The sequence below is a fragment of the Microdochium trichocladiopsis genome (assembly GCF_020744255.1).
Source record: "Microdochium trichocladiopsis strain MPI-CAGE-CH-0230 chromosome Unknown B0I36scaffold_4, whole genome shotgun sequence".
Lineage (NCBI taxonomy): Eukaryota > Fungi > Ascomycota > Sordariomycetes > Xylariales > Microdochiaceae > Microdochium > Microdochium trichocladiopsis.
In genome coordinates, this window is record NW_025763547.1 from 2,831,154 (window position 1) to 2,853,955 (window position 22,802).

At 57.1% G+C, this 22,802-nt stretch overlaps 9 protein-coding genes across 9 annotated transcripts; 5 read left to right on the plus strand and 4 right to left on the minus strand.

The window, feature by feature from the left end:
• Positions 1-499: 499 nt before the first annotated feature.
• Positions 500-2,164, minus strand: B0I36DRAFT_109373 (lipase 2). The gene is made up of 4 exons (XM_046147855.1): positions 2,113-2,164; positions 1,828-2,037; positions 1,337-1,710; positions 500-1,278 (listed from the first exon to the last, which is right to left on the minus strand). Exons 2-4 carry the CDS (start codon positions 1,888-1,890, stop codon positions 615-617), a joined length of 1,101 nt encoding a protein of 366 aa, XP_046014288.1. The 5' UTR covers positions 1,891-2,037; positions 2,113-2,164; the 3' UTR covers positions 500-614.
• A 323-nt stretch (positions 2,165-2,487) lies between these two features.
• On the plus strand, positions 2,488-4,802 carry B0I36DRAFT_321497 (peptidase M18-like protein). The gene is made up of 4 exons (XM_046153709.1): positions 2,488-3,138; positions 3,215-3,557; positions 3,617-3,623; positions 3,688-4,802. The coding sequence occupies exons 1-4, from the start codon at positions 2,854-2,856 to the stop codon at positions 4,634-4,636; spliced, it is 1,584 nt and encodes a 527-aa protein (XP_046014289.1). The 5' UTR covers positions 2,488-2,853; the 3' UTR covers positions 4,637-4,802.
• Positions 4,803-5,634: 832 nt separating this feature from the next.
• Positions 5,635-8,334, plus strand: B0I36DRAFT_321499. Its single transcript, XM_046153710.1, has one exon. The coding sequence runs from the start codon at positions 6,053-6,055 to the stop codon at positions 7,838-7,840; it is 1,788 nt and encodes a 595-aa protein (XP_046014290.1). The 5' UTR covers positions 5,635-6,052; the 3' UTR covers positions 7,841-8,334.
• Positions 8,335-8,686: 352 nt separating this feature from the next.
• B0I36DRAFT_362124 (FAD dependent oxidoreductase) lies at positions 8,687-10,401 on the plus strand (the record flags this gene model as incomplete). The annotated part of the gene is made up of 2 exons (XM_046158601.1): positions 8,687-10,113; positions 10,200-10,401. The coding sequence occupies 2 exons, from the start codon at positions 8,687-8,689 to the stop codon at positions 10,399-10,401; spliced, it is 1,629 nt and encodes a 542-aa protein (XP_046014291.1).
• Positions 10,402-10,646: 245 nt separating this feature from the next.
• B0I36DRAFT_362125 (tRNA methyltransferase complex GCD14 subunit) lies at positions 10,647-12,644 on the minus strand (the record flags this gene model as incomplete). The annotated part of the gene is made up of 2 exons (XM_046158602.1): positions 10,647-12,136; positions 12,620-12,644. 2 exons carry the CDS (start codon positions 12,642-12,644, stop codon positions 10,647-10,649), a joined length of 1,515 nt encoding a protein of 504 aa, XP_046014292.1.
• Positions 12,581-15,505, plus strand: B0I36DRAFT_321504 (tRNA synthetase class I catalytic domain-containing protein). The gene has a single exon (XM_046153711.1). The coding sequence runs from the start codon at positions 12,737-12,739 to the stop codon at positions 15,269-15,271; it is 2,535 nt and encodes an 844-aa protein (XP_046014293.1). The 5' UTR covers positions 12,581-12,736; the 3' UTR covers positions 15,272-15,505.
• B0I36DRAFT_321506 (LSM domain-containing protein) lies at positions 15,506-16,880 on the minus strand (the record flags this gene model as incomplete). Its single annotated transcript, XM_046153712.1, has 3 exons — positions 16,567-16,880; positions 16,267-16,396; positions 15,506-16,045 (listed from the first exon to the last, which is right to left on the minus strand). Coding segments are annotated over exons 1-3 (344 nt in total), but the record flags the coding sequence as incomplete, so codon positions are not given.
• Positions 16,881-17,080: 200 nt separating this feature from the next.
• B0I36DRAFT_321509 (tryptophanyl-tRNA synthetase) lies at positions 17,081-19,037 on the plus strand. Its single transcript, XM_046153713.1, has 3 exons — positions 17,081-17,692; positions 17,780-18,483; positions 18,608-19,037. The coding sequence occupies exons 1-3, from the start codon at positions 17,257-17,259 to the stop codon at positions 18,944-18,946; spliced, it is 1,479 nt and encodes a 492-aa protein (XP_046014295.1). The 5' UTR covers positions 17,081-17,256; the 3' UTR covers positions 18,947-19,037.
• A 148-nt stretch (positions 19,038-19,185) lies between these two features.
• On the minus strand, positions 19,186-21,467 carry B0I36DRAFT_240437 (uncharacterized protein; the record flags this gene model as incomplete). The annotated part of the gene is made up of 2 exons (XM_046149762.1): positions 19,186-20,924; positions 20,993-21,467. 2 exons carry the CDS (start codon positions 21,465-21,467, stop codon positions 19,186-19,188), a joined length of 2,214 nt encoding a protein of 737 aa, XP_046014296.1.
• Positions 21,468-22,802: the final 1,335 nt, after the last annotated feature.

The window sequence follows — 22,802 nt, forward strand, 5'->3', positions numbered from 1 at the left end:
CCGTGGGCGGCACGAAACCGGAGGTGGGAGGGGATGGTGTGGTGGTGGTGGTGGTGGTGTTCGTGATGATGTGGTTTGTATGAGCGAGTCGAGCCGGCTGTCGTGGTTGGCAGACCCGAAATCGAACGATTGAGCGGGCTCCTGACTGGCTGGGCGGCTGGCTGCTCTGAGAATTTCTGGGCTCGTCACTGCTGCCCGCCCGCACCACCAATTGCCTCAGTCTCATTGGCTGCAAGCACCGCTGCCGGGCTGCCAGTACTGGCCCAGCCCCACCCTGCAGGTGCAGCCAGCTCTGGGGCTCTTTGTTGTGCCGGCTCGTGTCTGCCGCGGGATGGCAGGCACATCCAGCTGCCCAAGTGGGCAACACTGAGCTGGGTAGCTCCATGCGAGCTCCAGGCTCAGCCCTCCGTCATTTAAGACAGCTGCTGACTGATCATGGGTACTGTGCCGGCACTGGATTTCCCTTGGCAGCTGCTCAGCTCCAGACTTGGCTACCTACGTAGGTAATAAACACACACTATCCAGAAGGTATACTTCAACCTGTTGCACCCATGGGTGGTCCTCGCATCAGCCAGATTCACTTCGACCCGTACCCCTCACTGACAGCACCTCTGTCAGGTCACTTGGACTGATCCAGCAACCACGCCATCCCCCTGACAGTGTCTTGTACAAACTCGCGGCTCCGGGGGCAAGTCTGGCCACATGGACCAGAAGCAGTGACCGTACCCGCCGTACACGTCCACTCGTGTCGCCACACCTGCCTCTTCCCTCAGCACGCGCTCATATATTAGACCTTCGTCACGCAGCGGGTCGAGCCCGCATATCTGAAAGTATGCAGGCGGCACGCCCTTGTGGCCACCTGGTTGTGTCCTAAAGAGGAATGGCACCTGCAGCGGACTCTCATAGTTGGTGTTGAGCAAGGTTTGATACTTTGCCCGGGCCTCTGACCCAACCTGGCTGCTCAGAACTGGATCCTGGTTTGGTGTAATGTCTGGGTGGCCCAGGTACTCATCGCGATACTGCGCAGGCATCTCAGACGGCTCTAGGTACATCGTGATGGGCGGTACCGACAGGTATTGACCAGTCAGCGGAGGCGACAGTCCCCTGTCTCGCGCCAGGTGAGCGAGCACTGCGGCGATGTTGCCGCCTGCCGACACTCCGCCGATGATGAAGCCCGCAGACGCATCAGCGCCAAGTGTGCCGGCGTTGCTCGCCGCCCACTGTAGTGTGTCCCAGGAATCATCAATCCAGATTGGAAACTGATTTTCTGGTGCCAAACTAAAAGGTTTGCCGATTATCAGTGATGGCTCCAGGTTCAAGCGTGGCACGAACTTACCGATACTCTACGTTGACACAGACGGCCTGCAAGTCTCGGGCAAAGAGTCTGCAGTTGACCTCCTGGTCCGTATAGTCTCCCAAGAAGAATCCGCCCTCGTGAAACATTACAATCAACGGGCACTTCGTCTCTGGACGGGTGATGCTCTCGCTTGTTACTGGCCGATATATGCGGACATTGATCTCACTGCCGTCTCGCATCGGGATTTTGCGGTCCTCCTCATGAACCTGCTCCGGGATCGGTCCTGGGATGTATCTCTGTCCGTGCTTCTCCTTCAAGATCTGGGCGCTGTGTGCCCGAACAGCTAGAAAGTCGTTGCGCCCATAATACGGGTCTGATGGCTCAGGAGCCCGCATGGGGTTTGTTGCAAGTGTCTGTCCCCAAACAGTTTAGTCAGGGTTATGTGTTTCCTCACGGGAGGCGACATGGTTGAGCTTCGGGGTAGAATGGTCTTCAGCTGAATCGAGGATCTGAGACTGAGGACATCTTACTTGAGCCATGACAGGATCCATGCTGCCGTATGCCAGCAACTCGTCTCGGGTGCGGGGTGCCATGGTAGTAAATTGATCACACGCCGTGTGTGCAAGATGCTGCTCGTAGGCTGCTGAGCATGAACTGGGATGGCCTTTTACCTACCTTAGTAGGTATCCGCGAAGCTGGATTTTGGAGAGGCCGGCGGTGTGTGTAAGCACATGTGAGCACTTGTGAGCACTTGTGAGCACATGCGAGCACATGTTCACCTTGTCGCAGGAAGCTGCATGGATGGATACGCGTACCTTGTAGGCATGCTCCAGGAATACCGGGGAGGTTGTCATACATCCAAGGCTCAGGCTGGTCTCCTCATCCAATGCGCGCCACGCAGATGGGATGGCACTTGCATGCTCGAGTGAGCAACGGCCTCTCCCATGAATATCATGCTTGACTTCTGCATCGAGAGTCTTGTATGTATGGCCGGCTACACTGTGTGAAGTCTAGTATGCTTGTTCACAGCCATGTCGGCGGCTTGAAAGCTTGACCTGTAGGTGTAACTAGCGGCACAGCGGGTGGCGCAATGGGGAAGCTTTACAATGGTTAGAGTTGCGGGGGTTTACAAGGTCAATGAACGACACCAGCACTTTGTACGCTTATGCACTGCAACCAAGCTCCATACAGTTCTTCAATCATCCCAGGCATACGCTGCGGATGTGCCATTTGTGGTCATGAAACGTCGTGACCCTCAGTCAAGCCGTCTCCCGTTGTGTAGCCAGCTTCCTAACGGGGTCTGGCTCCACGGCATGGATCCCTAGCCCTCGCGATTCGTGATCAAGTGACCATCGCAAGCGGCGGTGATAAGCAGCGCACGGCTCCTTATCAACAATGACAACAACATTGTCGTGACACCTTCTCAACCCCAACCTCAACATTCCATCAGAGCTCCGACTATCAGGCACAAGCCCAACGGCCAGCAGTCAGCTCTACAACCTCATTTCTGCGACTGATTTGGCTGCCTTGACCATCGACCCGTGCCCCACGAAGCAATGACCCGCCACACCCCCGAGTTCCTCGTCCGACAGCGGAGCTCCAACATGTCGCTGCGCATGGCCGCTGCCGCGAATGCCTCCGAGGCGTCCCAATCTCTATACGACGGTTTCACATCGAGGAGCACGGCGGACAGCGTCAAGGACGACTGCGACACACGTAGCCGCACAATCAACCCTGAGGCCTTTACCGCGCCATTCTGCGACTTCCTCCGCGAGAACCCGACAATCTTCCACGCTGTCGACTACTTCAAGAGCAAGGCCAAGGCTGCGGGCTTCGAGGAGGTAGGTGAAGACTGGCCCAGGGATGGATGGCCCGGAGTGAAGCTGCCCATACTGATTCAATTCACATCGAAACCAGCTGCCTACACGCGACGACTGGACCGGCAAGCTCAAGGCTGGTGGCAAATACTTTGTCAGTCGCAACGGCAGCGCTCTTATCGGATTCACCGTGGGCAAGTCCTACAAGCCCGGGAATGGTGTCGCCATCGTTGCTGGGCACATCGATGCCTTGACTGCTAAGCTCAAGCCCGTCAGCAAGAAGACCACAAAGGCCGGCTACCTTCAGCTGGGTGTCGCGCCTTATGCTGGTGCCCTGAACACGACTTGGTGGGATCGTGATCTGAGCGTCGGTGGCCGTGTCATTGTGCGCGATCCTGCGACTGGCAAAACGTCCAGCAAGCTTGTCAAGCTTGATTGGCCGAGTAAGTGCGCCCCAACCTTTGTCATGAGACGCCCAAGTCGACTAACATCTTGTGATCAGTTGCTCGGTGAGGCTAGAAGATCGATGCCATAACACATGCTTGTGACCACTCCGGCTAACAGGCAGAACAGGGTGCCGACTCTTGCCCCACACTTTGGTGTTGGGATGAATGGCTCGAACAACGCCGAGACTGAGGCTGTACCAATTATCGGCCTCGACAACTCGGACCTGTATCCTTCGACTTCCGACAAGGCTGAAGAGCCGCTCGGCGGCGTAGGCGCTTTCACTGCTACGCAGCCGCCCAAGCTCGTAAAGGTCATTGCCAAGGAGGTTGGCGTCAAGAGCTACTCAGATATTGTCAACTGGGAGCTGGAGCTGTTCGACCTGCAGCCCGCCACGGTGGGTGGTCTCGATAAGGAGTTCATCTTTGCTGGTCGTATCGACGACAAGCTGTGCAGCTGGGGTGCTTGGGAGGCCCTGTTAGCTGCCGATGCCAAGGAGGACGACGGCAACATCAAGCTCGTTGCCCTCTTCGATGACGAGGAGATTGGCTCTCTGCTGCGCCAGGGAGCCAAGGGCAACTTCCTCCCGTCCGTGATTGAGAGAACCGTCGAGGCTTTCAGCACCAGCGACAAGCCCTTCGGTCCTGGCGTTGTCGGCCGGACCTACGCCCGGTCGTTCCTGGTGTCTGCCGACGTTACACACGCCGTCAACCCCAACTTTGAGGGACGGTACCTTCAGGACCACGCCCCGCGCCTGAACGTGGGCATCGTCATCTGCCAGGACAGCAACGGCCACATGACCACCGACAGTGTGTCGACCGCCATTCTCCAGCGGGTATGCCAGCTGTCGGGCTGCACCCCGCAGACGTTCCAGATCCGCAACGACTCGCGCTCCGGCGGCACCGTCGGCCCGACCATCAGCAGCATGCTGGGTGTCAAGTCCGCCGATGCTGGCATGCCACAGCTGAGTATGCACTCCATCCGGGCTACGACGGGCTCTCTGGACCCCGGTTTGGGCGTCAAGTTCTTCAAGGCGTTCCTGGACAAGTGGGAGCAGGTTGATGCGGAGTGGCACTAGGAGGTCTGAACTTCGTTTGAGGTGCTAGCGAGCAATATAATCATGGCGTGCGGGAATACATTATGCAGCTTAGACATGACCCATTGCGATCTCAGTCGCGCTGTCAGTCTTCACAGAGATACTGTAGACATATTACATAGACCAATCACTAACAGCCATACCCGAAGTTTACTGTGCAGCCATGCGTTGTTGAGAATGTGGCACTCTTGGCATATAGTGTATGCACGTATGATTGTGCACACATTGTGTTATGACGTAGGGCCCACGCATAACCATGCGGTCGGGTCTTTCCAGGATGTGTGGGTCATGGCATCGTCACATGCTTTCAAGTTTGTCCTGCCAAAAATATGGCATTCTAGAATGGTCGCGACCATGTCCACCAAGACCCGCGCGGACCGGAATCTCAACAAGTCTACCATAGTACTTCAGTCCATTGCCTTCGTGTTGGGTGCATCGAGACCAAAGTGCTGGTTTTGTACCAGAATGGTTGGTTTCGTCCTGGTGACAAAATGCTTGAAAGAGTAGAAAGTCTCCGGCACGGATAGTGTAGCGTAGCCAGGCACCGAGCGAATCGGATAGACTGGAGGCCAAAAAAGGTCTCGCTGCCCATTCTACCTCCAAAATCAAAGGCCGTACTCGGTCTGCAAAAGAGGGTTAAGGGCACTGAAAGCAGAAAAGTCCCCGAGTCGCGGGAGGCTATGGAGCCCGCGTCGCCCGAACCCGAGGCTAGTAACGACGGAAAAGATTTGCGCCGTTGCCCAGCTTGATGGAGCAAGGTGGCACGAGACCAGTGGGAAAGGAGCTGAAGAGACCTGACAGCTTACTGGTCCAGTGGACGACGACCCTGGAGTTGGGCTCGCAGCCAGCCAGCCAGCATCATCAATCTCGGCTGCCTCCCGGCGCCAGGCTGCACTTTTTGCAAGCGACATTGCCTTCTTTAGACGGGCGTGTCGCTCTTGGAATCTCTGATTGATCTACAACTGCTGTTTTGTGGCACTGTCATCAACAACCGTAACAAGAACAAGCTGGGCTCGACTCGTTACACCAAGTAAAAACATACACTAGCGTCCTTTAAACCTGCCTGGCGATCGGTAGCCATATCCCTGTCGCGCAACGCATTACCCACAAGCATCTGACGTTGGGGGCTGTGTCCACTGTGCTCTTCGCTCAACCCGTCGTCATCACCGAGAGTCTCAGCCACTTCAGTCCATCTCTTTTCTCCCAATCCATTTCTCCGCGTTCTTTTTCAGGCCTCTCATTATAGCTTCTGCATTCCTCGACAGCCTTCCCCCGTTGTGATATCCAGCCACCACCTCGCGAGCAACAGCGATCCCAATTACTTCCATCGTCCCGGCGCCGATCATCTAGGCTTCATCCTTGTATACTTGTCCGATCCAACGACGCCCATCGTACGCCATGCCAGGCAAGACGAGCGCCTCGGCATCCGAGCGCCTCGCCGCCTACCTCTCCCGTCTCAATCCCGTTCCTGGATTCGCCGACTACACTGGTCCCTACAAGGTTGGAACCGTCGACATCGAAATCCCCGTTGCCGACTTGCACTCTCCAGCGCCAGCGCCGGCGAACGCGGCAGACATCGACACAGTCTCCTGCCGCATCTTCTATCCAGCACACCCAGACGCCGAGGGCAAGCGGATAACATGGGTTCCGGCGCCACAGAGACACACCATCTCGTCCTACATCCAGTTCCTAGGCGCCGGCCCGACACTCGCGTCTGCGGCGTCCTTTCTGCCTCGACACCTGCACTACACCACGATACCTGTCGTCAAGAATGCGCCCCTGCTCGAGCCGAACACATTGAACCGGAGATGGCCGACCGCCATCTTCTCACACGGTCTTGGAGGAAATCGCAACGCCTACTCGCAAATCGTCGGTTCCTTGGCCTCCCACGGTGTCGTCGTTGTATGTCCCGAGCACCGTGACGGCAGCTCTGTGGTGTCGTTTATTCGCGACCCTGCCGCGCAACCGGGCCGATACTTCCGCTCCAACAACTATCGCACCGTCCCGTACAACCGGATACCACACGATGCGACAGACGAGATTCACGCTCTCAGGGATGACCAGCTCAGAATTCGACTCTGGGAGCTTGGTCTGATTCACGACGCCATCCTGGCTATTGACGGAAAAGTCCCATTTAGAAACCTGAACACCAGCACACCTTCACTCGACCAATTTGCAGGTGCGATGCACGTGCAAGAACCAGGCAGCATGATCTTTGCAGGTCACAGCTTCGGCTCTGCAACCATGGTGCAGTTTCTCAAGTCGGTCTACTATGCGGGCACGCCCGAACTTGACGCAATGGCCGAGCCGCTTTACACACCATCGCGCGAGTCTGCTCTCTGCAAGCAGATCACACCCAAGAACGTGACAATACTTCTTGACATGTGGTGCTTTCCTCTCTTGTCAAAGCCCACAAAGGCGCTCCACGATCTCCCTTTGCCTGTTTACGCCGACACTGCCGAAGCCCCTGGCGGCAACGCCCTCTTGGCCATTGAGAGCCAGGACTTCTTCAAATGGAAGGAGCATCTCCACGCCACAGCGCGCATCCTGTCGCCTAACCCGGCCGCGCAGATAGTTGAGCCTACAGCCTACGAACGACCACAAAGCCGCGTCAAGCTGGCCGAGCCGCACTTCTACTACGTGCAAAACTCGGCGCATCTTAACCAGTCTGACTTTGGGCTGCTTTTCCCCATGCTCACAAAGAAGATTTTCGGTGCTGTGGAGCCAGAGAGAGCGATCCGGCTGAATCTGCGCGCCATGCTACAGGTTCTTCGCAACAACAGCATTCCCGTAGGCTGCACGTGGGTAGGGGACTTGGTCGATGGTGGCATCGTGGATAAGCTCAGTCACACCTCGAGCGAGAAGCCCGAGGCCAGTCCTGCTGCAGGTGACGCCAAGGACGTCAGTGATGGCGTGTATGACGATCAGGCCATATTTTCTCGCAACACTCATCACGGCATCGAGGCTTGGGGCTGGATCGATATCATGGGCATGGGCCACTTTGTGAAGCAGGATGAGAATGGCTCAATCTCTGACGAGTCGGCGGCCGAGGCGACAGAGCCGGCCATGGCCAGCGTCATTGAGCCGAGCGCCGCCGATGAGGAGGCTGATGCTGCGGTGAAGGACGCCGCGGCGAAAGTCGTCTCGCAAGCGTCGCAGGGGAGGTCTGATGCAGTCCCTGCATAAGCGCTCTCTACGGCACAGCTGCTTTTGCGTGGTTGATTTCAGTATCGATCTGCCGTGGATTTGCAGAAAAATCACGTTATACACAGCGCTATGCGTTGGGTGAACACTGGCATAACAGGGCGGAGTATGGACAGCATAGCGAGGTCTCCTCTTTTTATTTTTTGTTTGTTTGGGGTCTCTCACAGACCAAGCATTGTTTACGATTCCCAGCGGTGGCAACTGGAGTTCAAGATGGTTTCAAGCTTTTCCCTTAGACAGCCTTAGTCTTTACCTCCTACAGCTCGGAATTTCATTTTCGTCTGCTCAGCCTCAGCTCTTTGGCATGCAATACGATGCGGCTTCTTCTTCTTCCCTGCGAATTGTATCTGCTTATTTGCCCCATGCTACGGACTTGAGGTTGACACGGAGCTGGCCCCGGGACGCCCTTGCCGTGACAGGCTCCACAATGGCGCCATGTTGCCGACCACCGGCGATTTGGCTTACAGTGACGTGTCTATCATTCAGGTACCCGGCTATTGATAAAAGGGAGCTCTTTTCTACACACCAAAATGACAGTACTCGGGACCGCCAAAGTTTGATGATATCTGAGCTTGCTTGGTACAAGGGAAAGTCCTTATTCAACAACGTTTCTTGTTCCATCTTCCTCAGGCTGCCAGGACTGTAAGTGCACCGATTAAACATCGTCAGCCTCAATAGAAAACAAGGAACAAACGCCCAAGTCTGGAAGCCCCTTATCTTCTGGAACCTCAGTGTTCTCCAAATACTCATTCTCTTTCCGCATTTCCTCTTTTCTGAGAAGACAAAATAGAAAGTAAAAAGATTTCACATCGGAACACACAACCAGCCATGGCCGAGGCCAGTGTTGAACCACCATCGCCGCCCACCCAGGGCTCCGCTCGTTCTCAGAAAACTGATCGCAACGACCCCATCCTGATTGTCGGGGCGGGCGTGTTTGGCCTGTCCCTGGCGCACGAGCTCGTCGCGAGGAGGGGCTACACCGACGTCACGGTGCTGGACCGGGCCTTGCCGCCCGTGCCGGACGGGAGCTCCGTGGACGTGTCGCGGATCGTGAGGAGCGAGTATGCGGACCCGGTGTACACGCGGATGGCGAAGGAGGCGATTGTGCAGTGGCGGCGTGGTGGTGATGGTGGCGATGATGAAGGCGGGTATGCACCGTGGTACGACGAGTCCGGGTTCGTCATCATCGCCGAGGGGGATCACCATCCGTATACTGCCAAGGCTCTCGAGGAAGGGAGGAAGAACACTGTCGTCGTCGCTGCGGAGGCCGCTGCTGGCAAGAACGGCAGCGAGACGACGACAGCGTCATCGCGGGCCGAGGGTTTTACCGCCGCAGAAGCCGGCGCGAGGATCACGGAGATGTACCCGGCCGTGCAGGCGCACATGCAGGGCTACTCGGCCGTGCACAACCCGGACGGCGGGTGGGCGGACGCTGCGGGCGCGATCGGGGAGCTGGCGCGGCGGGCGAGCCGGGCGGGCGTGAACTTTGTCACCGGGCGGAGAGGGACAGTGGTGCGGTTGAAGTACGCTCCCTCCAGCTCGGATGCGTACGCCACTGCTCCTGCTTCTTCCTCTACTGCCACTTCCACTGGAGGCGACGACTGCAAGGTAGAGGGAAATCGGAAGGCCATTGGCGTCGAGACCCTCGCGGGGGAGACGATGCTTGCATCTCGCGTGGTCCTCGCCGCGGGAGCCTGGACGAATAATCTCCTCCCGGGCGTCGAGCATGCGTTCCTGGCGACGGGCCAGCCGGTGGCGTTTGTCCAGCTCACTCAGGCCGAGGCTGATACACTGCGGCCCAGGCATCCAGTCATCGTCAACCTGTCCACGGGTGTGTTTTGCTTCCCGCCGACTCCCGGACCGGGAGGGAACGTGCTGAAAGTGGCGAGGCACGGGTATGGTTTTGCTACGAGTGTGAGGCCTGGGCACAGCCAGGAGGACCACCTTCAGATTCAACGACAGCACGAGCCGGAGCAGGACCCGCAGAAGCAGCAAGGAGGAGGGGGAGCAGGGGGAACTGAGAGGACGATATCGTCGCCAGCCAGAGACGCAGACAACTCCGCCTCGGGATACCTCCCGGACGACGCGGACGCGGCGCTCAGGGAAGGCTTCCGCCAGTTCTTCCCGCAGTTTGCGGACCGGCCTTGGTCCAAGCGGCGGATGTGCTGGTACACGGACACGGCCAAGGGAGATTTTGTTGTTGACAACCATCCGAGTGTCGAGGGGGTGTTCTTCGCTACAGGTGGCTCTGGGCAGTACGTATTTCTCTCTCATTTTTTCGTCTCCCGCCCGACCCGTCGATGTTTTCCGTCAAGCTGACAATCATGTGTGTCACGTACAGTGGCTTCAAGTTCCTCCCCGTGCTTGGCCGTTATCTCGCCGACTGCTTCGAGGACAAAGCAAGTCCGGAGATCAGGGAGAAATGGCGGCTGCCTACGCCGCCTGAGGGTGAGACAGTAACGGCACTATCAATGATTGGAGATGGCAGCCGGGCTGGACCTCCTCTGAGGAGGTTGACCGAGGCAGAGCAGGCCAAACTGTGAGATTCAAGTTGCCTCGTAGACAATGATACCGGGCCAGTATGCTGCATATTGCGCCGAAACGAGTAGTGTTTTCATTGAACATAGAAGCTGGAAGCCTTGTTTACATTGAGATACAACGTATTCCAATCGGATTAGGCCAGCTTCGCAGTGATGAAATCTCGGAATACTTTCTAGGAGTGGGTATCCAATAGCGTTATATTTGCAGAACACAGCTTTCACTATACCATTCGCGCAGCCCTTTTCGTTTATGATGATGCCTTACTCTTCTTTGGCGCAGGGCTGGCATTGTTGCTGCTGGTTTCACCACTGACATTCTTGCTGGACGCAGCTGCCTCCTTCTTCCTCTTCTTACCGGCGAGCATGTCCCTCTTCTCCTGCTTGCGTACGGCTTTGTCGAGGCTACCAATCACACCCTTCTCCCGTCCACAGGGCCAATTCTCAAATGCCGCTGCTTCTTGCTCCGCAGTCCACTCCTGTGGGAGTACCGCGAATGTGAGGTATGAAGTGTGCGTCTTGATCTCAGCCTCCGTGCGATGGATGAGCCGGCCCAGCATCCACGGCTTTGTACCCTCGTCGCCGCCGTCATTCTCACCGTTGACGTTTACAGCGACCTTGGTGTCGTCGACATCCATCTCGTCGTCGTCATTATCGGCCCCACCTCCTTGTGTCCTTCCGTGAAACTCGCGGGCCTTGTCCTCTACCTCCCGCAGTCTCGCCAATGCCTCGTCGACATTTCCCGCGGTCTGGTTCGTCCCACGTTCCGTGGGCATGTTGAGCCCAACACGCTCACGCATGACGTTGAAGCGCTTGTGCGCTACCTCGACCATCTCAATGTCCATCCACCCCAGTTGGCGCATCACCTCGACCGTTTTGGTAACCTGTTCTATACATGGCGAGAAGGTGCACAGGTATACGCTTCTGTCGGCCCGAAGGGGCGACTTCCTCGTTTTTGAGTCGATCTCTTCTGAGTCTTGGGGCTTTTTGCTGCTCGCTCTAGTGAGGTGAGGTAAAGCCTTCCAAGGGGCTGGCAGATCCAAAAAGATGCAGTCCGCCTCTGGGCTCTCTCCATCCTTGACCAGGAACCCGTCGTTGTAGACGTCACGATGAGTGATGTGGACCATGTCACTGAGGTTGTGCGCCTCGATTTCCTCCTGCATCTTCTCAAAACGTGCTTTGTCGAACTCGAAGCTGAAGACTTTCCCCCTGTGGTCGCCTTCCGATTGTGGGTGTCCGTTGAAGACAGCTCTCACGGCAGCGTGGGTGAAGCTACCACTTCCCGCACCAGCTTCTATTATGCGCATGCCTGGACGAGCTCGTATCCTGTGGAGGATGTAGCTGTAGTCTGGCGTGTAGACGACCTGGGTCCTGTGTGGCAGACTCATGGTCCATAATTCGGGCGTCGGAGCAAGAACGTGGACAAAGCCGCTGGCGGCCGTCTTGACACCGGTAGAAGCAGCCTTGGGTTCCTCTTCCACAGCGGGCGTGCCTTGTGTCTCCGGAGTGGCTACATCATTGCTATCGGGCTTCCTCTTGCGACCTCTTGAACCGGTATCGACGATCGAGGCTCTCACCTGGGCACCCCAGGGGACGCCGATGAGGGTCGAATGCGGGAAGGAGCCAAAGCGCGTGTTGATGACGTTTCCCTCGGCATATCCGTCTACGGCACCAGTGCTTCCCCTCAGGTACACAGGTTGTAGGTTGTCCCTCGAGAGATGAACCAGTGCCAGTGTGCCTTCTGTGGTACGCGGGCCTGGGTCAATAAAGGGCGATGACCGTGCCATTGTGAAAGACTGAAGCCGGACACGATGCCTGCTTTTTCTTTTTGGTTTCGTGGGATGCAGATTCTCCCCCAACGTGCTGGTGTAATGTGTAAAATCAAAAATGACCGGCGTCTGGGCTTAATTGATGAGTCGGTCGAGTGCCAGAGGGCTGCATAGCACTTCCACCTCGCAAGTTTGATACTGGCGCTAGCATGAGTGAGAGGCGTCTTGAAATTTTTGAGGCGCGCAGTTGAACCTGCATGGGGACCTGGAGCTGCGACAGCGGGGCCACAGGCGCTAGAGACGCACGGCAGGGACCCCTGCACAGCACCTGCCACAGGCGGGGAGGGGCCAGATCTGCAGGCATTTGCACCTACACTGCGATCCTCCAGCTCTGACTCAAACGAGGGGAAGAATCACTGCAGCTTCGAGAGTCACATTGCGTGACCTGTCCTCACTCGAGTCACCCTGGCCTTGTGACATTCCTTCCTTGCCCCTCTCTCCTTCGGCTGCGCTGCCCAGAGCTCCCATCACCCTCTCTCGCCTTTGCGCCTTGTGAGCTCCCGCTCGCCTATATGAGGGTCGTCGCCGCCTTCGCCAGACAGCTTCTCATTCTACCCCACCGGCCGGTTCGACGACCTTTTCCCGTCTGGAGAAACACCAGATTTTCTCACTCCTTCGCCATGGACTCAATCAGGGTGCACAACTCTCTCAAGCCGGGCGGCCCCGTACCCTTTGTCCCCATTGAGAAGGGCAAGGTGTCGTGGTACGCTTGCGGCCCGACTGTCTACGACCAGAGCCATCTCGGCCATGCGCGCAACTATGTCTCGACCGACATCATTCGTCGCATCTTGATGCACTACTTCGGTTTCGACGTCAAGTTTGTCATGAACTTTACCGACGTTGACGACAAAATCATTCTCAGGGCCCGAAGGAACCGCCTGCTCGAGGTCGAGAAGAAGAAGCAGTACTCGAAGGACGAGATCGCGAAACTCGGCTCCGACGCCTTCCAGGCATATGCAAAGAGCAGCCTGCCGCTTCTCCTCTCCGACGAATCCATCTTGGACGCCAGTAACTACAACGCGAGGCGCGATGCTGCCTACGGCAAGGTGTTGGCTGGCGGTACACTTTCCGGCGAGGGGAAGCCAGGCGACGACGAAGCGAAGCTCAAGATGCACATTAGCAACATGGACGCGGCAGCTGCGGCCATCAGCTCTGGACAGGTCTTCGGAGGTGCCGACGAGATACTGCTGCCGTACCTCGACTCTCTGTACAAGGAGTCGGTAGACACCAGCGACCAGTCAATGTTCACGGACCTGACGAGATTCATGGAGGGAGAATTCACCGACGACATGGACAACTTGAACGTCCTCAGGCCGGATGTCGTTGTTCGTGTCACCGAATACGTGCCCCAGATCGCCAAGTTCGTGGAGACGATAGTCGACAAAGGATTTGCATACGAGGCCGAGGGATCTGTCTACTTCGACATCGCGGCCTTCGAGCAGTCGCCTGGCAACAAGTATGCGAGGTTGCGGCCCGAAAGCAGGAACGACAAGTCTCTACAAGAGGAGGGCGAGGGTTCTCTTTCAAAGAGCTTGGGCGGAAAGAGGAGTCCTGGTGACTTTGCCCTATGGAAGAAGTCAAAGGCAGGCGAGCCTTATTGGCCTAGCAAATGGGGCAATGGCCGTCCTGGGTGGCACATTGAGTGCTCCGTCATGGCCTCAGATGTGCTAGGAGGTCAGATGGACCTGCATTCTGGTGGAATCGACCTGGCCTTCCCACACCACGACAATGAACTTGCGCAAAGTGAAGCATTCTATTGCGAAGGCCATGAGCACACCTGGGTCAACTATTTCCTGCACATGGGCCATCTCTCCATTTCTGGCTCAAAGATGTCGAAGTCATTGAAGAACTTCCAGACCATCAAGGATGCCCTCGCAAACACCTATACGGCTCGCTCCATGCGTATTGTCTTCCTATTGGGCCGGTGGAACGACGGCGTTGAGATCAGCCCGGATATGCGCCTCCAAGCGGACGGCTGGGAAAGCACGGTCAACAATTTCTTCACCAACGTGAAGTCTCTTCTTATTGAGGCATCTGGTTCAGCCGACACCAGCAGCGGAGATGTCAATAAGCTCAGCCTCAATGGTGATAAGCCTCAGGATGCTCTGCTCGTGGAACTCGAGCAGGCCAAGAAGGACATGGACTTGGCCATGGCCAACTCGTTTGATACACCTGCAGCTATGCGCGTGATCAGCGAGCTGATTAGAAAGACCAATGTCCATATCAAAGATAACGCAGCTGCCCTCGATCTATCGAGCGTGGAGGCAGTGGCTCGCTGGGTCACCAAGATTGTCGGCATATTGGGTCTTGACGCCAACGCTCGTCCGCCATACGATGGGCTGGGCTGGGCGTCCTCAGCAGCTGCAGCCGATGTCGATCCCGCGACTGCTGTGCAACCTTACAAGACAGTATATGAGACCGTCTTTGCAAATGCACAGAAGCTCGACCTTCCATCGTCGGATGTCCTGAAGGACCTGCTCGCGCAGAATCCTACACAAGACTTCGACTCCATCGTCGCCTCTGGCACTCGGGATCCGGAGCAGCTTGGCCTGCCGTACGTCCGTGCCGTGTCCAAACTCCGTGACGAGCTTCGCAAAGCCACGGCTTCTGCGTCCCCGGATGTAAAGAAGGCGATCCTCGCCCTCAGTGACCGCATCCGGGATTACGATCTTACAAACCTGGGCGTCTACTTGGACGATAGACCGGACGGTCAGCCATCACTGATCAAGTTTGTGCCTGCTGCTGAGCTTATCGCCGCGAGGGACGAAAAGGCTGCCAAGGACGCAGAAAAGGCTCGGGCTAAGGAAGAGGCCAGGCTCGCCCGCGAGAAGGCCGAGGCCGAGAGGTGGGAGAAAGCCAAGCTGGCCCCGGAGGACATGTTCAAGAGTGACGACCGCTACAGCGAATGGGACGGTGAGGGCATGCCGACAAAGATGAAGGATGGAAGTGAGGTGCCTAAGAGTCAATTGAAGAAGCTCAAGAAGGACTGGGACAGACAAAAGAAGGCGCACACCGAGTGGAAGACCAAGTTTGGCTCTTCGGCTTAGGCAAGAGTCTACGAGATTCAGAGCCGCCAAGCGAGCGCAAGAGCTAGCGGCAATACGACGAGGATGATACCTTATAGAGTGATGATGAAAATGAAAATGGCTGTAAAGAGCACGAGGCTCCTCGGCTTGCCGATTTCCTTTTATGTCTCTGAGTCTAGAACATGCTCAGGACTTGTATGTATTTATGTGGTTCACATGTACCTAGCACGGTGGAAAGCAAGGACGAGCTTCCACATATCCTCAAGCGTATCTGATTTTCCAGGTCGTTGTCTAGCTATCACGCTTTCGTCAATCCTTGAGATGGCCCTCTAGATCGCGTGATGTCTCCGCGATCCATCAGCCAACGCCGTGGACTTCGTAATGGCGCTTTCCCTATGGGAGTGCCCTGCTTTTGCGGCTGGTTTTCTCTGGCGGCTGGTAATAATGTCCTGCGAATATATCTCCTCTGGCCACTTTTCGGGTATCTGTGATCTGTCCGGATTCTCTAGGCACCTTGATGAAACCCTCTGCCTGTCGCACACTCCCATGGGCAAACACCGCACGTCCCCCCTCCTGTTCTCTAGAGCCGCTCAAGTCATGATCGTCATGAATCTGGGCTCGAGGATTATCGTCTGCCCGCCCTTTAAAGCTGCCTTCACCGCCGTAACAAGTCTGTTCCTTTTTTTTTATCTACCTCCACGACCGCTCGCGCGCGCCCTGCTGACTGTCGCGCGACCTCTGGCCAGGCCGACACCTCTGCCTCTGGCGTTGCGACTCCTGAACATGGGCGCGTTCCTGTTTTGTACACAAAAAAATGTCAGCAACTCTTGTCTCTTCTGACATGGTGATTTGGGGGGCATTTCTTTTCAAATTCGGCGGGCGACTCCCCTAGCATGTCCGGCCCATACTGAAAGGCGGAAGGACCTGGTGTCATAGAACAAAAGAACATGGGCGACACGGGAAAGAAAAAAAAGCGAATGGTGCTGGCGAGAGGGCAGAGGGCAGAAGGCACGTACTTGAGCATGTCGGGCACGATGAAGAAGCGCACGTGGCTGCCCCGGATGTACACCTGGTCGAGGTGGCTGACGCGGCCGTCGCGGGCGGTGACGGTGATGTCCTTGAGTTGGATGTTCATGTTGTCCTCGGCTGGGAAGGGTTTCGAACTTATATGTCAGCATTTCCGCCATGAATTGAGCTTGAATGAAGATTTTTGTTTTCATGTGACCGGATTTTAAAAGGTCTGGAGTGCACTTTTGCACTGCGATCTCTGGTATATAGGAGGCTGGAATTGGCAGACAACGGGATGCGGGGCGTACCTTCGAGGAGCTTGCCGCGGTATGTCTGGCCAGAGGTGATCTCGAGGGTGATGATGTGGCCCTGGGCCTCGTTGAGGAGTTTGATCGGGATGCCGATTGTCGACGTCATGTTGGCGGTCTGTGGTGCGCGATGCCGTCTGGGGGTTGGGTTGTGTTGGCGGTGGTGGTGATGGCAGCTTAGGGGGCTGCGCTGCTCAGTACGGCTGAATGTCCTTTGTCGGTTGACCCAGGTGGTTGGTGCTGCCGTGAGTTGCCGCTGCCGTGGTCGTCGTGAATGCTGGTCTGCGCGAGGCTGCGATGTTTGACCGTGGTGGTTGGCCCTGCCTAAGCTTCGCAGCCTCCCCAGTCTCCAGGGCTGTTCCAAAGTTTCCACGGACGGGCGGTACCTAGGTACATGCAAGGGCCCTGCCGTGCGCCGCTAGTCCGCGATTGTGCTAGCGCAGGATTGCTCCCCCAAAATGTTGGAGGGGTCGAGTGTGACTGCAGGAACATGCCCCTCCGAGCTGCTGGCCGATGCGACGACACGTTGAGTCACTGGCTTTGAAGACGTGGTCACAAAAGGCACACGACAGCTCCAGACCGGCCCATCAAAGAGACGCTGCAGGCCGAGTCGGGCACCTCTTCGAAGACGACCAATTCCCACGACTGCGACTCCCCCCCTTCCGAGTCTTCGAATCGTGCTCAACAACCATGGCCGAGCCCGAAGCTCCCACCCAGGCCCCTCCGGCCGCCGCGCTGGACCCTGTCGCGCCGGCTGCCAGCAAGCAGGTGGTCGACCCGTGGAACGTGGCCGGCGAGATTGGCGAGGACGGCAAAGCCAAGGCGATCGACTACAACAAGCTGGTCGAGGAGTTTGGCACCAAGCTCATCGACGAGGACCTCCTCCAGCGCTTCGAGCGCGTCACCGGCCACAAGCCACATCGCTTCATGCGCCGCAAGATTGTCTTCAGCGAGCGCGACCTCGGCCTCATCCTCGACCGCTATGAAAAGGGCGAGCCCTTCTTCCTGTACACGGGCCGTGGGCCTAGCAGCGACAGCATGCATGTCGGCCACACCCAGGTGTTTGACTTCTGCAAGTGGTTGCAGGATGTCTTTGATGTGCCATTGGTCATCATGTTGACAGATGGTAAGAAGAACTGCTCGTCGTCCTCTTGGTACAATTAGTGTCGATGCAAAGAGGACTCACGCAAACCCCTTCCAAACAAACCAACAGACGAGAAGTTCCTGTTCAGCGAAAAGAGGACAGTCGAGGAGGTCCGCGGCTACGCCAAGACCAACGCAGCCGACATCATCTCTATCGGTTTCGACCCGGCCAAGACCTTCATCTTCTCCGACTACGACTTCATGGGCGGCGCCTTCTACCGCAACGTCACCCGCTTCGCCAAGATGGTCACGTACAACACGGCAAAGGCAGTCTTTGGCTTCAACGACAGCTCCAACATTGGCAAGATCCACTTTGGCGCCATCCAGGGCGCCACGGCCTTTGCCACGACCTTCCCGCACATCTTTGGCGACGACGAGGCCCGCGTGGCCAAGATACCCTGCCTGATCCCCTGCGCCATCGACCAGGACCCGTACTTCCGGGTCACGCGCGACTGCGCCGCCCGGCTCAAGTACGCCAAGCCGTCGCTCATCCACGCGCGGTTCCTCGACGCCCTCCAGGGGCCCGGGTCGAAAATGTCGGCCAGCAAGGACGAGTCGGCCATCTTCATGAGCGACTCGCAGAAGAAGATCAAGGACAAGATCAACAAGTACGCCTTCTCCGGGGGGCAGGTCTCGGCCGAGGAGCAGCGCCTCAAGGGCGGCAACCCGGACGTCGACGTGTCGTACCAGTACCTGACGTTCTTCATGGAGGACGACGAGGAGCTGGCCAAGATTGGCGAGGACTACAGGACGGGCAAGCTGCTGACAGGCGAGGTGAGCTTTTTATTTCCTTCTATCCAATTTCTTACCCTCTGGGCCTTTTTGTCAATCTCAATACACCTCGGCTCCCCGTTTTTACTCCCGTGTAAAGCGCTAACACAATGACCACGACCAACAGCTCAAGGCAATCTGCATAAAATACATGCAAGAGTACGTCGCGGCATTCCAGGAGCGCCGCGCCAAGGCAACGCCCGAGATCGTCGCCCAGTTCATGTCTCTGCGGCCGCTGACCTGGAGGGGCAACCCCAAGGCGCCGTACATCCACGACCTGGCAGCCGCGACGGGCGGCCTCAGCGTCCAGGACGGCGCCGCCGCGGGCGGCGAGGGCGACGGCAAGATGACCAAGAACGCGCTCAAGAAGCTCGAGAAGGAGAAGCAGATTGCTGCCAAGAAGGCGGCCAAGGCTGCGGCCAAGTCTGGCGGCGGTGATGCTTCCACGACGCCAGCAGCGGAGTAGAGCGGGAGTTCATAGATTATATATCGAGACGAAATCACGATGAATGAACAAAAGAGAAAGAAGAAGAAAAACCAGAAATTTACATGCCAAGTATCGTCTAACTCGCGCCATATCATTGTGCAAGTCGTGTGAAACAGGGTGCCACGAACGCCTTTGTTGGGCTATCTAGAAAATTGCTAAGCCTTCTTTGCTAACAAAATCCACCCTTGAGCAGATAACTCATCGTTTACGAGCTCAACTCACGCCGGCATCTTCTGGCCCTGAACACCCAGCACCGTCCTGAGATGTTCATAGCTGAGCTTCTGTTTCTGATGGCACGCGAGCAGGTTACCCGTCTTGAGTACATTCTTGATCACCCGCCCATTCATTTCCAGCGTTGCGAGCTTGCCCACGTCCTCTGCCGAAAGGCAGTGACTATTCGGGTCCCGGTCCAGGAACCCCTGCCAGACCGCGGACCGCGCCCTGGCGTCCAGGCTGGGATACTCGAGCGAGACGTGGATGCGACTGTGGAACGCCTCGTCAATGTCCTCCATGCGGTTCGTCGTCAGGAATAGGATGCCCTCGTAGTACTCGAGCGTGCGGAGGAAGATGGACACGACGCGGTTGCGCGTGAGGTCCGTCGACGAGCGGGCCTGCAGGAAGACGTCGCATTCGTCGAGCAGCAGGACGGCGTCCCACTTTGCCACGAGCTCGAGGGCCTTGGAGAGGGTCGCCTCGAGGTCGTACTCGGGCAGATCGCCTGCAGTCAGGGAGTACAGGGGCACGCGCATCGTCTCGGCGACGCTCTCTGCCGTCAGAGTCTTGCCGATACCCGGCCCGCCGGAGAGGAGCATGATGATTCCGCGGCCCTTGCCGGAGATGACGTCGTCAAAGGCGTGCTTGTTCTTGACTTGGCTCTGCGTGAAGGCGAGGATCAGGGACTTGTGGCCCTCGGGCAGGACCAGGGCGTCGAAGGCGCGGTCGTCAAAGTTGATCTCGGACACGTCGTCGACGAAGAACTCGAGCCACTTCTTGGTCTTGAGGGCGTAGCCTCGGACCACGGGGGTGCAGAGCAGGAGTTGCTCCTCCGTTAGGGCCATCGGCTTCTTGTCGCCAGCGAGGAAGACGTCCTCCTCGCGGCCCGAGTTGTACGGGTCGTAGTTGTTGTAGTAGTTGTCATTGCTGTCACTGGAGTGCACGCCACCCTGGGTCTCTACCTTCTGCAACGATCGCAGAGTGAGCTGCTGGTCTGGGTTCGCTTTCGCGTGGGCGTGCGAGTCGACCACGACTCTGCAGTTGATGGGAACCTTGGAAGGTCCCCACGAGGTCTGCTCGATCGCCTGTCCGTCGTATCGACGATAGTTGTACCCGGCAAGTGCCTCGAACTTGCGACCTCTCTCGATGAGCTTGCTGGTGATGGCCTCTTTCTCGAGGTGGTACTCAAGCGGGAAGCACTCGAGATCTGTAATTGAGGTTGTCCCGCTGAATGGTGTGATCAGGTACGTTGAAGTGACAAAGCCAAATCTGGTGCCGTCCCAGTCGATACGCTCGCATTTGAGCTGAAAGCAGTGACCATACCGACAGTGCTCGACATACTCGCCCTGCTGGAGCTGGGCGGCAACGGGTTGGCCGTATCGAGACGCGGAAATGACGCTGCCCGGGTGAAAGATTGCCCAGACGTGTTCGTATGTGATGACCTTGTTCTTGACGTAGTCCTTGACTGCGGCAATCGTGTCCTTGAGCTCGGCGTGCAAGACATCGTGCAAAAGCTTGAGGTGCTCCCTCGTAGCCTCGTCGTACTGCTCGTCCTGAAGCGCCTCCTTGAGCTGTGCCCAGCGGTGTACGAAAGGGCGGAACGGCGCGGCAAAAGTCAGCCGAACCAGCGTCGTAGTCACACCAGGATATCCCTTTAGTACTTGGTGTAGGACGTCTTTGAGTAAGTGGCTCTGAATGACGATGCTGTCAATCTCGAGCTTCTTGCGAGAATCATAGCTCTTCTCTGTAGGATTGATTAGTATCGAGAGTCGTCTCCGTGTTTGATATCGCTAAGCCTCCCCGTCGACTTACTGTTCCGCACGAGCAGCGCATATCTGGCTGTGTCCTCATCCTCGGCAGCCTCCTCGAGCCCGTCGGGATACTTGGTCGTCCAAGTGATGTTGTTCCACTCGTCGATCTTTTGGTACAGGTCTTTGGAGCCGCAGACCATGCCAACAGCCACTGGCTCCGTTGCCTCCTCTTCCTGTCCCTCTTCCTCTTCCCCAGTCTCCTCATCGTTCTTCTCATCGCTGCCGTCCCCCCTGTCCACTGCTGAGCTCGAGGTATCCACTACCTCTGTGGTGCTCGTCTTGACCTCGACCTCGGTTTCTGGCGATGGGGAAATGCCTTCAGACTGCTGGCCGGCCTCCTCCGTACTGGTTGTCTGACAGTCTGCCCTTTGTGACGCCTCGCTATCACTGGTTTTTGGCAGGGTGCATTGTGCGGAGGCCACTGGCTCGGAAGCTACGACAACATAGCTGTCCGAGCCACCGTCGGAAGACGTCATCTTGGAGAGAAAGATGAAGGATGACACGAAATAACTATGTCAAGATGAGGATCGAGCGGATGAAGTGTATAAACGTCTGCGTTTCGTCACTTGTCGTGTTGCCACTGCGGATTGCTCTGTGAAGCTCACTGGGTCACCCGTGTAAGTGGTTGGCGTCGTTTTCGTGGTCGATTGTCCTTTCTCGACTGCAGACGAGATTGCTCACGCTTGCCTGTTTGTTGGATCTGGCGGTAATGGAGGAATGATGGCCTTTCTCGTTCGATTGAGCACCGGGGCACTGCCATACTTATAAGCAATGTCAGTCCAGGCAGTGATGGCCTCGAAAGGTCCTGAGCGCCACCCTTGGCATGCAGGCAGGCACCCCCAGGCAGGCAGGCGGCGCAGTATAGGCAGCCAAGGCGCAAGGCTGCCTCCTCCCCCACTGCAGAGGACGCAATTCAGCCACGCTGCGCTGCACTGCATCTGCATCTGCCGTAATCTCAGCAAAGGTTGCAGCATGCTGCTGCAACACTGGCGACAGATCAGTCATGGCATGGCAGGTGGGCCCGGGCAATGTTGGCCTGAAGCTGCCTTGCGGCGGACGGCTGACTGCATCGGCGGCGCATGCTATCATCCTAACGTGAGACAGTGCTCAAGTGGAGTGGGCAGGCGTACCTCGCCATCGCCCATGGGGGGGTTCACCCAGACGGACTACGTTAGCTGGAGGCGCTCAATAGTTGCCCTCGCCGTCGCCTACTAGTAACCGAGGCACATTGCAAGGCTGTCGTCGTTGTCTGTGCCTCTGCCGCCTAGAGCTTTCGGGGTCCCAAGCACGACAGAGTGCCCCCAGCTTGGCCGGATGTGTCAGAAGGAGGAGGGAGCAAGGTCCTGGCGTCGGCTGCCTCTCCCTAGCGCCTACGCCAGCTGCTTAAATCTGAGATGGCGGCATCTACAGCAGTGCCCACAATGCAGGGCACCCGGGCGCTAAAGCAGGGGCCCAGTGGCTGAGCAGCTCCCTGCCATCCAACCTTGGGACTCAGCAAAGCCAAACAATAAGAGGCTCCCGCTGTCATATGTACAATAGGACAAACGCTCATGCACAATTCCACGAATCATGCCATCTGGACCGGAAGCCTGGGCATCGTCGTCAGAGGTACGCAGCTCCCGTTTGCTCGAATGATCATGCCCGCTAACCCGAGCCCGCCATCTTTCCCAAACTTGGAGAATCCGCACTTTCAGTGCAATAGAATAAAGTCGTGCGCCGATATGGATTCTCTGTTGTCGTCGTGCCTCATAATCACAACTACGCAAGTACAAAAGATGCTATGTGCCTTGCCAATCATCAAACGCCCCCAT

Coding starts and splice junctions, on each gene's coding strand:
- B0I36DRAFT_321497 (XM_046153709.1), top strand. CDS start 2,854: ATGACCCGCCACACCCCCGAGTTCCTCGTCCGACAGCGGAGCTCCAAC. Junction 3,139..3,214: donor AGGCTGCGGGCTTCGAGGAG/GTAGGTGAAGAC, acceptor CATCGAAACCAG/CTGCCTACACGCGACGACTG.
- B0I36DRAFT_109373 (XM_046147855.1), bottom strand. CDS start 1,890: ATGGCACCCCGCACCCGAGACGAGTTGCTGGCATACGGCAGCATGGAT. Junction 1,711..1,827: donor TGGATCCTGTCATGGCTCAA/GTAAGATGTCCT, acceptor GTTTGGGGACAG/ACACTTGCAACAAACCCCAT. Junction 1,279..1,336: donor TGTGTCAACGTAGAGTATCG/GTAAGTTCGTGC, acceptor CAAACCTTTTAG/TTTGGCACCAGAAAATCAGT.
- B0I36DRAFT_321499 (XM_046153710.1), top strand. CDS start 6,053: ATGCCAGGCAAGACGAGCGCCTCGGCATCCGAGCGCCTCGCCGCCTAC.
- B0I36DRAFT_321504 (XM_046153711.1), top strand. CDS start 12,737: ATGAGGGTCGTCGCCGCCTTCGCCAGACAGCTTCTCATTCTACCCCAC.
- B0I36DRAFT_321509 (XM_046153713.1), top strand. CDS start 17,257: ATGGCCGAGCCCGAAGCTCCCACCCAGGCCCCTCCGGCCGCCGCGCTG. Junction 17,693..17,779: donor GGTCATCATGTTGACAGATG/GTAAGAAGAACT, acceptor ACAAACCAACAG/ACGAGAAGTTCCTGTTCAGC. Junction 18,484..18,607: donor GCAAGCTGCTGACAGGCGAG/GTGAGCTTTTTA, acceptor CACGACCAACAG/CTCAAGGCAATCTGCATAAA.